Raw genomic sequence first — 17,696 nt, 5'->3', positions numbered from 1 at the left:
AGGTGCTGTCATCATAATGGGGGGAGGGCAGCCTTTGGCCCCCCAGATGTTGTTGGACTCCTGTTCCCATCCACCACAGCCAGACATGGCCCTTGGCCAGGAATGATAGGAATTGTAGTCAAGTCTAGTTTTCAAGGTGGAAAGTCACTTTATGGCAGTCAACAGGCTGCTAGAGAACTTGGTCAAAACACACAAATTCTTCGCGTGACTAACCCATTCATATATAAGCAAACTGAAGCGGTACTGTTTTTTCTTTAAAAAGGCACGCATGGGCAAGTAGAGTTGAATCTGTCTTCTTTCTTCTTACTTCCCCATGCTCTGCTGTCTCAAGCATTTTTCACCCGTCCTCTTTTTTGCTCTTCAAGATATGGCATCCCTAGATTTGGAATGTATTGGGTGAAGGGTTGGCAAACCCTACTGCCTTTGAGTGAGTATATTTTTGTGTTCATCTGGCAGATTTTTTAAAAAGCTGAAGAAATCTGGAGGTGATCCGAGATTAGAATGCCTCGCTTTTTAAACATGTTTAAGCATAAATTAATATTGATTTCTTTCCCTACTTTGTTTTGCAGCCAAAACCACCCAATCCTGACTGGCGTTATTCTGCATCTTTAAGAGCTGGAATGCAAGGGTATGTATAGCATGTACCCTTCTTTTCTGTGATGGAAACTGTTCATTTGCAATCTGCTTGCTTTAAGTTGCATCGACCTTGATCCACCAGGAATATGTCTGTCTGTCTGTCTGGTAGGCTGGTTGGTTGGAAGTTGTTTTGGGTTGCCCTGGGCAAGACAATGTTAGGTCCAGTCGTGACCGACTCTGGGGTTGCAGTGCTCATTTTGCTTTATTGGCCAAGGGAGCCAGCATACAGCTTCCGGGTCATGTGGCCAGCATGACTAAGCCACTTCTGGCGAACCAGAGCAGCGCACGGAAATGCCGTTGACCTTCCCGCTGGAGCGGTCCCTATTTATCTACTTGCACTTTGACGTGCTTTCGAACTGCTAGGTTGGCAGGAGCAGGGACCGAGCACCGGGAGCTCACCCCGTCGTGGGGATTTGAACCGCTGACCTTCTGATCGGCAAGTCCTAGGCTCTGTGGTTTAACCCACAGCGCCACCTGTGTCCCTTAAGACAATGTGACATAATAATAATAATAATAATAATAATAATAATAATAATAATAATAGCAGCATGACTCTGCCCTTGTGGCGTAGGAGAAGTTCCTGGTGGAGTGAGCCCATAAGCAGCTGTAAGTTAAGCGCCCAAGTTTTGATCTTTGGACATGCAACTTTCAGATATTTCCCAGACTTGTTTTAATAACTGTTTATAACATATAGCATTATTGTTCACACCCTGATCTCTGAGTGGCGAGAGACCCAAAGGGTGCCAGTGCTTACCCTGGTTTCAGATTCTGTGGAATGAAGGAGGCTGGGGTGTCTTTAGGATATGTGGTTTTAATTATACAATTTGAGCATAGAATCATAGAATTGTAGAGTTGGAAGGGACCCCCAAAGGTCATCTGGTCCAACCCCCTCCAATGCAGGGAACTCTGATAAAGCATCCATGTTGGATGGCCATCCAGCCTCTGCTTAAAAACCTCCCAAGTAAGGAGAGTCCACCACCTCTCGAGGGAGACCATTCCACTGTCAGACTGCTCTTACTGTCAGAAAGTTTTTCCTGATGTTTAGTCGGAATCTCCTTTCTTGTAACTTGAAGCCACTGGTCCAGGTCTTACCCTCCTGAGCAGAAGAAAACAAGTTTGCTTCATCTTCTATATGACAGTCCTTTAAGATACGCTCCAGGAGTGTGCATGGCAGTGGGGAGGAAGAGAGAAAGTTGTGTTCTGCAAGATGGTATGACTTCTCTGGATACAAGCCTTATCTCTACAAATCATTTGATTCATTTACTATCTTCAGTACTATTTTATTAGTCATTTCTGCTCCCTGTGTGATACACATTATACCTGTTATATAGTTTATCTTCCAATAGCCATGAGTTGTGGTTAGGTGTCCAAAGCTACACAGAATGTGTGTCATGGTTGAGCAAGAATATGACTCCAGACCGTCTGCCACACTGAAACACATCTCTCTGGGTGGTATTCAACAACTTGCTGGGGCAAATGTCCCATCAGCACAAGCATTGCAGCTTGCCAGACAGAATGATCCTCTCCTCCCCCTACAGGCTATTCTGGGAGTTTTCCCTGCCCCCAAGCCAATTTTGGGGAGTGCCAATGGAGCAGAGGAGGAAAAACCTTCCTGTGTGAGCTTGCACTGACGGGACTCATTAGCTGAATCCTGCTCTCTGTTCTGTGTGGCACCCTAGCAATAGTAACTGGGGACATCATCAGAGTCAGCATGACAGCATCAGGTACTCCAAAATGGCACTGGGCACCTGCTTTGGGATAAAGGCCTATTTTATAATATGATCACCAACAAATGCAAATAACTGAGCCAATGAATTATATCTAATGAAGCAAGGTTGGCTTGGAAACTGACAACATTTTTGCCATCAATAGAATCTAATAGTTGACTTTAGAATTTTGGATCAAATTTCTCCATATGACAAGCAAAGCACATGCGTTTATTTCTTTAAACCCACATGCCCTTTGTCATTATCACCTGAGTTTACACCTTAATAATGTGTGGTTGTTAAATGTGCTGGTCTCATGTCAGAATGTTCACCACATAATGTGTCAGAAAAAGATTCTGTGGAATGGTTCCTGCTGTTCCCTCTTTCTCCAAGCCAAAGGCATAAGGGTGCCATCACTGCTGGGTATTGTAAATTACAGCAGAATACTTGCTGTAAGAGTTTGGTTAATGGTAGTAAGTTGAAGGATGCCTGGAACTGACAGGACAGTGTTTCATTATTTACTTCAATGGTAAGGCATAAACACTATTGGGATTTAGTAATTTCCCAGCTATGTTAGACATGTCACATCTCATTAATGGAAACAACCCATTCCGTAAAGGCAACATTTATGCAACATTTGTCTGACTTGGACGAGAGCAGGGATATATTAAGTTGTGGAATGCAAATATACAACGAAGGTCCACTATTGTACATTTTGAAAAACTGAAACATTAGATGGTTTCAATGATACTTTTGCAGAAAGCACACTGTAGCAGAAAAGGTGGTATATTAATACTTTCATAAGTAAGAATGGAATAATTTGCATAAATGGTTGTTGCTGCTGCTGTTGTGGGTGATGATTATGATGGTGCTGATTATGAGCAATTGTGACAGTGAGCATTTTGGAATGTGTAGCGGAAAGGGCAATGCTGCTTTTAAAAAGGAACCATATTGTTTTAATGAGAACTGCATAATCTAATCACTGTGTACATTTGTTTAGTGCTGTACACATGGAGGAAGCAGGAGGCTTACGTGTGGGACCTGGAGGACCTGAGCAGCAATGGCCAACAGTATCCAGCGCAACAACAGGTAAGGGGGGGGGGAGTTGCGCCATTTTCTCTGTGTGGTCTTGGAACCAGTTTCTGCTTGTTCATAAGTGTCCTGAATCACTCTCTGCCAAAGAACCTCTTGAATTTGAATGAACAAGGCAAAAGAACAGATGGGTACCTGATATTGGCCTCAGTCCCAGGCTTCCAGCAGCCTGCATCAGAAAATAACTTGAGATTGTTTGAATTGTGGTTTGAAGAACATTTCTAAACAGCATGGAAACAACATTTTTTAATATGACAGAAGAGGGCACAAAATAATTGCTGCTGGTTGTTATTCATCTCCTCATTCTTATTTTATAAGCTCAGGAGAATTGTATCTCCTCCCACCTCTCAGGTGAGATTTAAGACCAGGGAAGTGTAATATCATCACTACTGGCGTATAAAATTGGATTGTTTACCAGTTATGGGGGGTGGGGGATGCTGTAGGGCAGGCACACCACAGACCCTTGCCTCACTACTCCCAAAACTCAGGATTTGCATATTGGGTACCTCAAGGGGATTTTTGGATTGCCTGAAACAAAGCGAGGACTGCTGAAGCACATTGTGTCTCCTCCATGATGCAGACATTTGAAAAATGCTGCAGACAAGCATCTCCTAAAAAATGAATCTATGTCTTTAAGCTTGCCATATAAGGGCAATGCCAGGGGGTGGGAGGAGAGGGAGCGGCTAGACAAAATCAAATCTTACATTTCTTGTTTGAGGGAAAGGCCAATGCCAGGAGGAAAAAAGGGCAGCTCCTTCATTATTGACAGGTCTAGCTTGTAATAAGAGAAAATGATGTTTTCAGTGCTTGCCAGTCACAGTCCTTGGGGGAAGGAGCAGCCTTATAACAGCGAAACTTACGTTTCTGAGTTTAAGGAAGAAACCAGGATGAGGAGGGAGACATCCTTCCTTCCTGACAGATCTAACTTATAATCAGAGGAAGTGATTTGATGTTTTAATTCTTCTCACCCCAAAATCAACTCTAATGATATGTAAGTTACTTTGAGTCATTTGCATAAGTAAACGACTAATAGGAATCACTAATAATGGCAGTTAGTACAAATGCTTATGAACAGTACTTTTTCTGGGGGTACTGAATGGTACACAACACTGGTAGCTTTTTCTAGAAGAAAATCACTGGTTAAAAGTGTGGCACTGTAACAACTTCATGGTGAGTACAGGCACCATTTTTCTAGAAGAATAGCATTGCCTATGAACCTGTTTGTTTGTCTTTTGTTAGGTTTCTTACCCAGGGGAAAGGCTGCAGTTTTCAGATCAGTTACCCACAAAACACTGGGGAAAGATTAAGTGATTCCTTTTTTACACATCAAAAAACCTGTAACAGCGACCCTTACAGGAAAACTTCTGCAAGTTTCCTTCTGAAACTTGGCAGGATCCATGCCATCTTTTCTTTTACAGAAATCAAATTTACATAGCACAGAGCCCCCTGGACCCATGTGGTTGTGATTTTATCCACTCTTGACGGATTAGTATGTCTACAAATTTCTTCCACTTCTGTTGAAAGAAAACAAAAATGATAGCTGGGGTGTTGTTTTTTTACTCACAATAGTGAAGGAAAGGGAATGTGAAGGGGAAGAAATAACAGGCTCAAACTGACAGTGAGCCAAATCAGGCAGCTCTCAAGGCACCTCAGGCCACATTTTGTGGTTGGTGTGCTATTTGGGGTCTGAACTAAATATTGTGGTTGGTGCACTCAGCTACTATATAATGTGTTATAATTATAGCTCTTCATTTTTAGTTGTTTTCTGCTCTGGTGCCCAGGTTCATGAACTCATGCTATTCCCCCCACCCCACCCCAATTGCCAGTCAAATTAAGATATGCTTTCCATGAGGCAATTGACCCATTTCATGCCATTACACTAAAGTGAACTAACCAAATGTTTGCTTTTGCTGTGTCATTTCCACTGCCCCAGAGTTACACCTGTGTCTCGCCAGGCGTTAATTAGCTGCTCATTTCCAACAGGCATATTTAGCTGTTGCAGCTCTCTCCCTCTGACTGGAATAAGGTGCACCTGATCCCAGTTTCAGATACACACCTTCTGTACAGTTGGCTTGCTCAATTTTTTATTTCCATTAGGTGGGTCAGTAAACCATTCATTTAATTTATTGGTCCAAAAAAGCTTTGGCCAAAGTGCTTCGCACTGAAGGAATCAGTGAGTTAATCAATGAGAGTTTCAAAAGATGATGTCATAATAAGTTTTAAGAAGGATAAAGAAGTTAATCGTTAAGCCAGCAAATCCTTAATTCCTTGCATGCAGCTGCACTCTGAATTTGTGTAGCATAGCAGCAGTTCTGTGCCTGGAGCATTAAAGCCCGTTCTCAGTTACATGGATCAAACTTCCATCGGATTCAAAGGGAGTTTCACCTAAGCAAAGCAGAGCAGAGTTCATCCTGTTGATGCTTATTTCTTTTAAGCTAATGCCATGTCCTGAATTTCACTCTGGCGTAAAGAGGAAAGTGGAAAATGAATGGCTGAGCTGCTTTGAAAATCCATGGGCTGCAATGTTGTTGTCACCAGAAAGTAACAGAGTATGGAGCAGAAAAAGCACTTAAAATTGGCCCCTTTTATTGGTTTGCTGAATTGCTGATTTTCCCCCCTCCATCAATGTCAGTAGAGGAGAGGGGACATTTTCCGAAAAGGCATTTCATGACTTAGTAACAGTAACATTATGGTCCTGGTAAAGAACATTAATTAACATTTTTCTTTGATAAAATGCACACTTTTGGGGTTGGTGGGGGTGATTAATACGCAGCTGCCAAACATGAAGAAACATTAGACTAAATTTTAGACTAAAACTTCCAGCATTTGTTCTGTTGGCCTACTTTATTCTTACTGGCTTTTGCACTTCTGATATATTAAAATAATTCAGTTAAAAGGGAACGATTAAATGGTGCATAAGAATTGTGGGGTAAACCAGGAACTACAGAGAGCAGTGGAGGAACACGACTCCTCCTTCCTCAATTTTACCTTTCAGGATACACAGCCATCTTTCCAAGGCAGCTAACAAGTAGCATTAACTTATATTTTAGAAAAACACAACAGTAAACAATATGTTTTAATTTTGCATATATATAAACAGTGATTCATACACAGTTGGTTTTTTATATATATTTTTAAATCCCACCCCCTCCCACAGAGGTACCAAATGTCTTTTTAATGTCATTTCACTTTTTAGTCTTTAGGCTACAGGCGCTTCAGGCGTTTTTTCAGGTTACGGACCCGCCGAAACCCGGAAGTACCAGAACGGGTTACTTCCGGGTTTCCGGGGTCACGCATGTGCAGAAGCACTAAATCACACTTTGCGCATGTGCAGAAGAGCTGAATCACAACCCGTGCATGCGCAGACGCGCCGCTGCGGGTTGCAAACGTACATCCCACATGGATCACGTTTGCAACCCGAGCGTCCACTGTATACATCTGCAATATTAAAATCCATATAAAAAGACTTTGCCAAGTTCCTGAGCATTAAAACACAGTTTGCCTTATGCATCTCCGACAGCTCCAATTCTAATATTATTTTGCCTTTTTAAAATCCAATTCGCTATTTTCCACTTTGCTACTAAATATCTTTAGTTCTGTCTTCCGTGTGAAGATGGCAACAAGTAAGGCTGCTGGTCCTTGAGCTCCACAGTCTAGTTTTAATTGAATAGCTTTAAAGTTTTAAAGTCATTTGTCTGAGCACTTAATACTAATTGCAAATTCAGGTAAGGAGCATGTCTCTTTTAACTGTTTTCCTTCTATGTGGTCTTAAAAGTCATATATTTTAATTGGAGGACAGGAGCTGGAAGAGCAGCTGTTTGGGTTTGATGTTTTTAACAAACTTATGAGAAGAACTTAGAAGACCATCTCATCCTAAGAATACTCTGCAGTGTTAACATGCTTATTACATGAGCACAGACCTGTGGTGCTTCAGTTAAAGTGTCCAGAAATCCATTGCCAAATTTAGTCTGGAAATTTATGCTGAATTATTGTGACTCAGCACGGGAGGTAGAGGTAACTGCAAAGTGATTGTGGCAAGGTGGACAGCCATGGTCCTTTACATGGTGAGAGTGCAAGTAAGGGGCTGGAGAAGTCTTTTTCCAAGTAAAAGCTTAGCTACCTGGTCAACAGAGCCACACTTCTTAGGAGATGATGTATATGCTCCCAGGCAACCTCAGCTTCCAGATTTAGGAAATCATTTATTTATGTTATAAATACCTGCCCAATTGAGACTGGAGCGGCAGTATTGAACTAACCTTTTGGAATCCTGATATATGGGACAAATAATTCATATTTTTGTTGACAGAGAGCTGTTATTCCAACTAAAACATTGCCTGAAAAATGCCCCCACCCAGTGTTAAATATCTATCCCCCATACTTACTAGAGAAATGAAACTGTAGTCTGGAAAAGGCCATTTGAGAGGAAGGAGCAGTAAGTTCTCAAGCCACAAGACCCCTGCCTTGTCACCTATCCTAATAATATCCAGATACACTCCAATAGACAAGAAGGGGGAAACCATTACAGTGGTACCTCGGGTTACATACGCTTCAGGTTACGGACTCCGCTAGCCCAGAAATAGTACCTCGGGTTAAGAACTTTGCTTCAGGATGAGAACAGAAATTGTGCTCCGGCGGCACAGCGGCAGCAGGAGGCCCCATTAGCTAAAGTGGTGCTTCAGGTTAAGAACAGTTTCAGGTTAAGAACAGACCTCTGGAACGAATTAAGTACTTAACCCGAGGTACCACTGTATATCAGCCCAAATGCAGGTACTGGAAGAAATATGCCCAAGTTAGAGGCCCAGAACTCCAACCCTGCTAGCAATCCATTTCCCACAAATCAAAGCGATTAAGCATTAACAAATGTTCAAGATAAGCCCAGAAAAGTAAATTATGATACCTTCAGCTCTCCTCTAAGGTACCATAACTGACTACAAAACATCCAGAAAGGTCTTAGTCTTCTTTCATGGAACTTGGTGGGATAATAAGAAGGTGGCTAAGGACTTCATTTCTATACTCCAGAAATTTGTTATAATATGTTTGCAAGAGACTTGGTGGCATGAATTTAACTCTCCCCCTGCCCCTGACCTACAGGGTTATAACTCTTTTGACCAGTCAGTTAAGAAATTTTAAAAGGGCTGAGGAAGTGGGGGCTTGTCTACCTTTACATCACTTGGGCTTGCAGGGCGCTGTGTGTGCACCCCTTAAAGCAGGGTGGCGTCGGCCGCTTCATCCGGCCAGGCTCCCCACTGCGCAGCCCCACTTAGCTTCAGTGGGTGGGGGTCACTCCGGTGTGCGGGCAGAATACCTGAAAATGACTCCAGTAAATGGCCTTATTTGACGCTTTGCATGCCTGATAGTAATGAGCTGCCCAGTGTAATGCGGACATCATGTATCTCAATCATGTTGTTTCCTCGGGGCGTCATTAAGTGCAAAGTGGAAGAAAACTCTTCTTCCTTGGGTGGTTATCTTGTCAAGAGTAATCAACTAAGCACAGGGTTGTGTGGTCACTACTTCGAAGGAATCTGTTGCTCTCACGCAAGACAGCAGCTACGGTTTTCTGCCTTAATTCCCACTTCACACACATATATTGCTTCATTTTAGAATGTTTTTGAACTTAAAATTAAATTGAGCAGTTTTTAAAAAGACATTACAATACCTTCTCTCCACCACATATTTACCATCTTACCTTTTCACATGGGGAGAACATTTAAGGATTTTAAACATTTTGGGTGACCTTTATCAAATTCTCAAAACTTGTGCAACTACACTGTGAAGGAATTAAAGCGATTCAGCCATTTTGTGTTTTGTAAAATGTGCTTTGTGATTGTGAAATGGTTGCTTTCTGCTTTAGTTTCAGTGCTGCTTGAGAAATTGAAACTTGAGGGGGGAAACAAGCCTAACAAATTAAGGGGTCCATACACTTAAACTGAACCTGATTTGTGAAGAATTTGGGAGAAGGAATTGAAAGGTTGCATATCAGTAAACCAAACTTGGCAAACTGAGTTAAAGAATATGATCTAAAGCAAAGAGAAGGAATATAAATTAGAAAAACCAGGATGGAGACCTGAAATGGACCCAGGCTCTAAAACAGGGGTCACCAGCCCAGTGCCTACTTTAGATCTGCACAATAAAAAAAATGTCAATCCATATTACGGGGGATGAGAACAGGTTCTTGACCCTCCTGAAGGCTCTTCTGCTCACACCCCTTTGAGAATTTTCTAGTAGATTGTGCCACAACTCTGCTGTTATAAGAGCTTTACACACAAATCTGGTTGTGCTATGTCAAGATATACTACATGCATTTTATATTTGATAGGCTAATCAGAGGCTTCCGATTAGTGATTGCCATCCAGTATGCTTTCTCTTCCAGTAATTTATGTAATGACATGGAAGCTCCCTTGTATTCTTGCTGGAATTAAAAATGCACCTGTCCTCTGCCTCACCTATTATTTCTGTACAAGATTTACTGTTGTTGCTTGCAGATCAGAGCAGAGTTAGGGCGTGCTTGGCAGAGAACAACAGTCTGCAGTACTGCTTTTCTGTTTTGCCTCTAGTGCATAACTTAATTATTTGCACAACATTGACCTAGAGATGCTGCGTGTGCTGTGAAATCTTTAAACTCTGAGCAATTCAGTCATTACTCGTGTGCACTCTGAGGGCGTAATGAAGGATGTAGAGCAGTCACAACAGCACTCAGCAATGTGCCCTTCGTTATGGGGATTTAGTTCCCAGAAAACCAAGGCTCTGGCTGTAGAGGGAATATGTGTCAGAGTGCACTGTCTCTGTTGTTGTCTTATGCAATTAGATTCATGTATCCCTAAACGCATCTCTGTCTAGCATGCACACACAGCCAAGAAGGAAAATGGATTAGCTGGAGGAAAAAATCCAGCCCTTGTAAACTGCCGTGGAAATTGCTTCTGTTTGTACTGGAGAAAATCAGGAGCAGTTGTTACACATGGAGGTAGAAAGAATCATCCAAGATGATCCAAAAGTTCTATGTTGGTTTTTTAGTGTGCAGTTGGACACAAAATGTGCAGCTGGAAAGCAGTTGAGAAAGAGAGTGTGTGTGTGTGTGTGTGAGAGAGAGAGAGAGAGAGAGAGAGAGAGAGAGAGACCTGGGTTACAGACGCTTCGGGTTATGCGCTTTCAGGTTGTGGACCATGGGAAACCTGGAAGTATCGGAACGGTTACTTCCAGGCTTCACTGCTTGCGCATGCGCATAAGCGCTAAATTGTGCTTCATGCATGTGCAGAAGTGTCAAATCGCGTCATGTGCATGTGCAGACGCAGCACTGCAGGTTATGAATGCTGCGGGTTGCGGATGTGCCTCCGTCACAGATTACGTCCGCAACCCGAGGTTCCACTGTATATGGTTATTAAACACTTAAATGACAGGCAACATCAGCAATGGTATAACTATGTAAGACTAGAAGGAACCCAGTTTCCATACTTAAGACAAGCTGTCCAAACCATATTAGCACATGGAGGGCAGTGCACCATATGCATTTTCTAGATTGCAGAGAGAGAGACAGCTTCAACAGCAGTGCCACCTGCTGCCAGGAACGTGGGACAGTTATCTAGATATCTTTTGAACCTGAGCTCCATTACAAGAGAGGAGGCTCTTGGGAATGTCATTTCCAGCTATGCTTCATGTGATGGAAGTGAACATTAAAGCTATCAGATAGTCAAAGGGACCATTCATTCCTGGATCACTGAAAAATGAGGGGACAACCCCCTATTTACATTAAATGCTTATGCTGCCTTTTATCCGAAGACCATAGGGCGGCTTACAATAGTAAAATACAAGAGTACACGTCACAATAACGAAACAAAAACCATTATATATACACACACAGTTTAAAAGGCCATAGATGGTTTAATCAGCCCCGTGCCCTCCCAGAGAGCTCAGAGCAGCTGACATTTGGTCCATCCCATCTACGCTGTGCTCAAGCGCACTGAGCATCAGCAGGAGGCTGCAGGATGCGACTTCAGAACATTTCCTAAGCCTAGCCTGGCTCCCAGCAGACATGCAGTCAAATGAGAGGAAACTCTCACATAAGCCATAATAATTGGCAGTCTTAACAGGGTAGCTAATGGGTCCGGGAGCCCGAGTCCCTTGGAGGTCAAATCCAGGTCATGTTTGAAGCACAGCTGGATATGCAATGCTTATGGAAGACTGTGCTTCCATTGCATGCTCTGTCTTGGTTGTGCAGGAAAACTGTTTATAGTTGCAGACCCTGAAAGAAAGGAGATGTGGCGCATGGTTGCACAGCAATAAACTAGCATAGCTATAAAATAGCATTTTGGAAACATGGTTTTCTAGACACTTTCTTTTTAGCATTTGTAAAATAATGTAGAGTGAAGAATATGAATGTATGAGGCTCTGTAATTAACTTCATTGCTCTTTTATCTTTCCTCTCTCTTCATCACACAATAACCAAGAGAGGCTCATATAAGATTGCATTTGTTGCAGATAGCTGAAAGCTGCATCTGGGTCCTTTTTAGATTAAAAATGGGGTCAATCCTGACTGCGAGCCTTTTTTAATAACACCAGTTGGGGAATTCAGCTTTCTGTATCCATAATGACAGCAGATTTTGAAATGTCTCTAAAGTTGTCTCCTTTGGATGCAAGGACTTATTTGTGGGAGCCTGCTCCGGGCATGTTCTAGGTCAGTGGGAGCAAGACGTAGCTGCCTGAGCAAGGGCAATACTTAGTGGGAGCTTTATGACGCTTCTCTCTTGTAGCTAAATCCAAAAAATAACCTAGGGAATGGGAAATGCAAAGATGGGCATGCAGCGGAAATGGTTTGAGCACACATCCAGCTCCTGTGGTTGTGTAAACACAGCATTTTTGTCAATAGAGACTGAGTACTTGTTTTTTCTATGTACTCCACGCACAATCTTTACTGTTAGCGTTTATTTTGCACCTGAAAAGCACTTCTTAAGAAAATGGTTTCATTCCAAAGATAAAAACTCACTGATTTTGCTATGGCCTGCCTGTAGTGTGTCCATTTGAGAACAGATGTAGGTGGTCACTGCAGCCCCTGACGGGTTTCTCAAAAACAAATCATGCCAGATGAATCTGGGTGCATTGTTGTCCAAACATCTTTCTAAACGACTTGGATGAAGGAATTGAGGGGTTGCTCATCAAATTTGCAGATGTCACCAAACAGAGAGGGGCAGCTAATGTCACAGAGGACAGAATTAAGATTCAAAATGACGTTAACAGATTGGAGAAATGGGGACCAAACTAACAGAATGAAATTCAGTAGGCACAAATGTAAGGTTCTACACATAGGCAGGAAGAAACTGCTGCACAAATATAAGATGGGGGACACCTGGCTTGCCAGTAGGACATGTAAAAAGGATCTAGGAGCCTGGGTGGACCACAAGCTTAGCATGAATCAACAGTGTGATGCAGCGGGGGTAGGGTGGGCAGAGGAAGCTACAATGGTACCTCAGGTTAAGAAGTTAATTCGTTCTGGAGGTCCGTTTTTAACCTGAAACTGTCCTTAACCTGAGGTACCACTTTAGTTAATGGGGCCTCCTGCTGTCGCTGCACCACTGTGCCACAATTTCTGTTCTCATCCTGAAGCAAAGTTCTTAACCCGAGGTACTATTTCTGGGTTAGCGGAGTCTGTAACCTGAAGCGCCTGTAACCCGAGGTACCACTGTAATGCTATTCTAGGCTGCATCAACAGAAGTATGGTTTCTCAATCAAGTTAAGTAATGGTACTATTCTGTCTTGATCAGACCACAACTGGAATATTGTGTCCAATTCTGGGCACCACAGTTTAAGAAGGATATTGAAAAGCTGGAAAGTGTGCAGAGGAGGGCAAACAAAATGATCAAGGGTCTGGAAACCAAACCTTATGAGGAATGGTTGAAGGAGTTGGGGATGTTTAGCCTGGAGAAGATGAGATAGAGAAGAGAGAAGATAGCCATCTTCAAATATCTAAAGGGCTGTCACATGGCAGAGAGAGGAAGCCTGTTTTCTCTCTGCTCTAGAGCTGCATTCTACTGAATCAGACAATTGCCCAGTAGCCCAGGGCTGCTTATTCTGACTTTCCAAGGTTTCAGGGAGGGGGCTTTCCCAGTCCTGCTACTTGAGATCCTTTCAACTAGATATGTCTGGGACTGAATTTTTGCTCTAAGCTGTGAGCAATAGCCCCTCCCAAATAAAGTAAACATCTAACTAAACAGAGATGGGCAGATCTGTCCATTTTGGCTTCTCACTTTTTGTTTGGTTTAGGCAACTGGCTACTGAACACCCGTAACTCACACCCTATACAGTGGGTGCTTGGGTTGCGAACGTGATCCGTGTGGGAGGCAAGTTTGCAACCCGCAGCGTTTGCAAACCACAGCTGCACTTCTGTGCACGTGCAGGTTGTGATTCGGCGCTTCTGTGCATGCGCAAGGCGCAATTTAGCGCTTCTGCACATGTGCGATCGCCAATACCCGGAAGTAACCCTTTCAGTACTTCCGGGTTTCGGCAGTCCGTAACCTGAAAAAACGCAGCCTGAAGGGTCTGTAACCTGGGGTATGACTGTATATAGTTTTGTTCCTCTTGTGCACCCACAAAAAACCCTAATTCAGCAAATGCTTATTAAAAATTACCGGAATGCTTATTTTGTCCATGTGAGCTGCCCTGAGATCTATGGGTATAGGGCAGTATACAAATATAACAACAACAACAAATAGCATCAGTACAGAAGCAGTCTAAATTCTATTTTATATTCATTCATTCAATATAAATGATTTGATTTGCAGTCATGCACTTTGATCATAGGTGTGATCCCACATTCTCACCCCAAATATAAGTTTCTATACCTACCTACCTACCTACCTACCTACCTAATTTTATTTGTATGTTGCCTATCTATAATTCAAGCCATGTTCAAGGCGGCTTACAACACGAATAAAATTACATTATTTCAACGTAAAAATACAAACAAAATAACAAAAGTAGACATAAACAGTAAATAAAACATTAAAAAATACCCAACTAAACAGAACGTGTAATTCACAAGATCAAAAACAAAAATACAAAAAAAACAGCAACAATACCCCCCCCCCCCAAACAACCCCCCCCCCCCGCCCAAGTGTCTGTGCAGCAGCCTCAGCTTTTGTAGCTGAAGTCAGTCAGGTTCCTGCCCTCCCTGGTCAGGTGCAAAAAGGCCTGCAATGCAGGGGGCAGCTCTTCTGGGACTCACATCTAAGTTCTGCAGCAAATACAATTTGCAATCTGCTGTGAAAAGTAAAAATGTTCTCCTTTCTCCAGGAGAAAAGCTTGCACTCCAGAATTACAGGACTAGGTAATAATCATGGTCTGCAACACAGGGTGGGGGGTGGGGTGGGGAATCTACCAAAGGCTTCTTCCTCTGATATCTGCAGACGCCTCTCCATTCTTTTTTAGAAGTCTGGTATTATGCTCCTTCCCCAAAGGCTGCAAGGACCTACACTATTCCCCTGCATAACTGCATCTGGCACTTGACCTGAATATGTTTCTCCCGATTAGGCAATGACATTCTCATCTGGAAGCTCCATTTGTACGTGGCAGACTGTTATTTCGGTACAGGGGCCATTCTCCAGCTATTCTGGAAAACACTGTCTGGAATTGCTATGTGTGTGTGCTCTATAGAGCTTAAACCTCTGGAGATTTCAACAGCTGAAATGATATGAAGCCCTTTCACCTCTAAATCACTGGCCTGAATACAGCGTAATCCTGCGATCGCCTCCTGCCTCCTGGACAATGCATGTGAAAGGAGGTTGGTAGGGCTGTGCCAGTTTCTGATGAGACGGATCCAAATCTCCATGTCACAAATAAGCACTGTAATAGTGGCTGGCTCTCCTCTTAGCATTCTTGGTAGGGAACCCATGATCTCTGCAGGAAAACTATAGGGTGACTGTCCCAGATTCCTATAGCAGGCCTTTGATCACATAACGTAGGGATGTTTTTGCATGCTTGGGGAGTATTTGGGGAATATAACAATGGCCTGCCCCGGTCCTCCATATTCATAGAGAAGATGTCCTGGGGACTGCCTTGTGCTTATATTATTTATTCATTTATTTTAAAAAATGTTTATACCCTGGCCATCTGGCTGGGTGGTGCAGAGGTTTGGAGAAACTCCTAGAATACTTTATAAATCCTTGCACTGATAGTTCACAGTAGATGGATACTGCCCATGCTCTTTGGACCTTTACATACTGACCGGAGGGATGCAGAGATTATAACTTCTCTGTAGTCTAAAGAAGAGCCCACATGGTGCGTGTCTCTGCCCCACCAACCATTTTAGCCCTCACATAGTCAGGTGAATGTCTAAAGGGGAGTAGAAATTTTAAGTGGGGTGGAAGTGATTTGCACCCACATTCGCTGTCCTGAAAACAACTGCCTTGGAATGCAGTGAATGTGTGTTGAAAACCACTTCTGCCACATTTCAGAATATTACAGCTTTCTTCACTGTAAGTGATTTTAGTTGCTATATATATATTTTGAAATCTTGTGGATGTTTATAGTTCCATGAGCTGTCAGCTACTTTCAATGCACCATGCAGGACACATGCAGCAAAAGCAGTATGCTCCTTGTCACGAAAAAGCAATGCTTTCCCAACAAATTAGCCTGTGGAATAACAAATTAGGTAGCCAGAGGACATATTGATTTTTTTCAAAATACAGAAAATCCAAATTAAAACATGCACTCAGTCCCCCAAATCTTTTCTGATCTACATACATATGATCTGTATATTTAACAACAACAACAACATTTTTTTAATTATGTTTACCCCGCCCATCTGACTGGGTTGCCAGTCACTCTGGGTAGCTTCCAACATATATAAAAAACATAATAAAACATGAAACATTTAAAAAGTCCCTATACAGGGCTGCCTTAAGATGTCTTCTAAAAGTTGTACAGTGGTACCTTGGTTCTCAAACGTAATCCGTTCTGGAAGTCTGTTCAACTTCCAGAAACCAGAACACTTCTGGGTTTTCAACATTCAGGAGCCGAAATGTTCGAGTACCAAGGCGTTCGAAAACCAAGGTTCCACTGTATAGCTAACTCGGGGGTCTCATTGCATGCAAGAGTCTCTTTCATTATCAGAAGTTTTTGATAGTGTTACAAGCTTGGTGAATCAGGGGGATGCTGTGGGTGTGGTGTATCTTGATTTCAGTAAGGCTTTTGACAAAGTCTCCTCCGCTCAGGAGGTTTGCTTTATGGATGCTTAAGTTGAGATTCCTGCATTGCAGGGGGCTGGACTAATGACCCTTGGGATCCCTTCCAGCTCTGCGATAAAAAGCATTATTTCCCTATTCAAAAGACAATTTTGAAAAAGCTTTAACTTGCAGTTGACCTCTTCCTTCAGCTATCACAATTAGCTCATTTCTCTTTATATAAGCAGACATTAGTAGTGCTGCTACATCTGTCTACATACATAACTATCACATGTGCCTAGTCATTTAATACATAGGTTCCTTAAATACCCGTTAGCTATATTCTCTCTGGGTATGAAGTGGATCCATCTACTATCACTGCATTTCTTGTACTTTTCAAAGCCGTTACTGAAATTTCAGTTGCTGATTATGTATGATTTCAAATGAAGTGCTCACTATCCTTTATGTCAGCAGGAAGGGATATAAATAGATATCCATTCACTCAATAGGCGGTGGCGGCTCTACGTGTTTATGCTGAGAATCTGAAGCCATGGGTTACCTTATTACTCTTGGGACATGCCTGGGGATTCAGTGCCCATGTTCTCAGAGTCCTTTCATTTATTACAGATCTCCCTAAGCAGGTTGTGCAAATGTTTAGCCCTAGCTGAGATCCAGCCACCTGTAAATTGAACCACTGCAAAAACACTGTGCAAATGGTTAACGTTCTAAAATCCAGAAATATAATTTCAAAATAGCTATAGATGGTGTATTAGTAAGCAGGAGTTCATTTAGAAACAAAAACTTAACAGAATAATATGCCCTGAGACCTTTGGATTAAGGACTGAATGAATGAATGAATGAATGAATGAATGAATGAATGAATGAATGAATTCCTGTGTATTTCTAAGCTAAAACACAGGCAGATTAGGCTGAATTGACACAATTGAAGCTAAACATGTTTAGAGGAGCAGAATTTTTACCATATGCTTTCCTAGGTCTTCTGATAAGTTCAAGCACACAGGCATCTGTGGGTAGTTATTTAGCCATGCTAGATGAAGACAAAATGCTTTGCCACTAACTACAGTTTAGCAGAGAAAATCAATGGTGGAGGGCG

General features: G+C 42.4%; 1 protein-coding gene and 1 pseudogene across 12 annotated transcripts in view; both read left to right on the top strand.

The window, feature by feature from the left end:
* Nucleotides 1-17,696, top strand: part of LOC310849389 (protocadherin beta-16 pseudogene) — a 227,134-nt pseudogene that overhangs the window by 101,214 nt on the left and 108,224 nt on the right. The gene's annotated exons all lie outside the window — the stretch shown is intronic.
* LOC310848848 (protocadherin alpha-C2-like) overlaps nucleotides 1-17,696 on the top strand; it is a 198,538-nt gene that overhangs the window by 157,971 nt on the left and 22,871 nt on the right. For all 11 annotated transcript variants that reach the window (XM_083748391.1, XM_083748393.1, XM_083748387.1 and 8 more), the window contains exons 2-3: nucleotides 570-628; nucleotides 3,343-3,431. In XM_083748391.1, the coding sequence (XP_083604517.1) occupies nucleotides 570-628; nucleotides 3,343-3,431 (148 nt within the window). The remainder of the gene's footprint in view (nucleotides 1-569; nucleotides 629-3,342; nucleotides 3,432-17,696) is intronic.

This window comes from Podarcis gaigeae, assembly GCF_964106915.1.
Source record: "Podarcis gaigeae genome assembly, chromosome: 7".
In the NCBI taxonomy this organism is placed as follows: domain Eukaryota; kingdom Metazoa; phylum Chordata; class Lepidosauria; order Squamata; family Lacertidae; genus Podarcis; species Podarcis gaigeae.
This window is presented reverse-complemented; position numbering and strand designations above follow the sequence as displayed.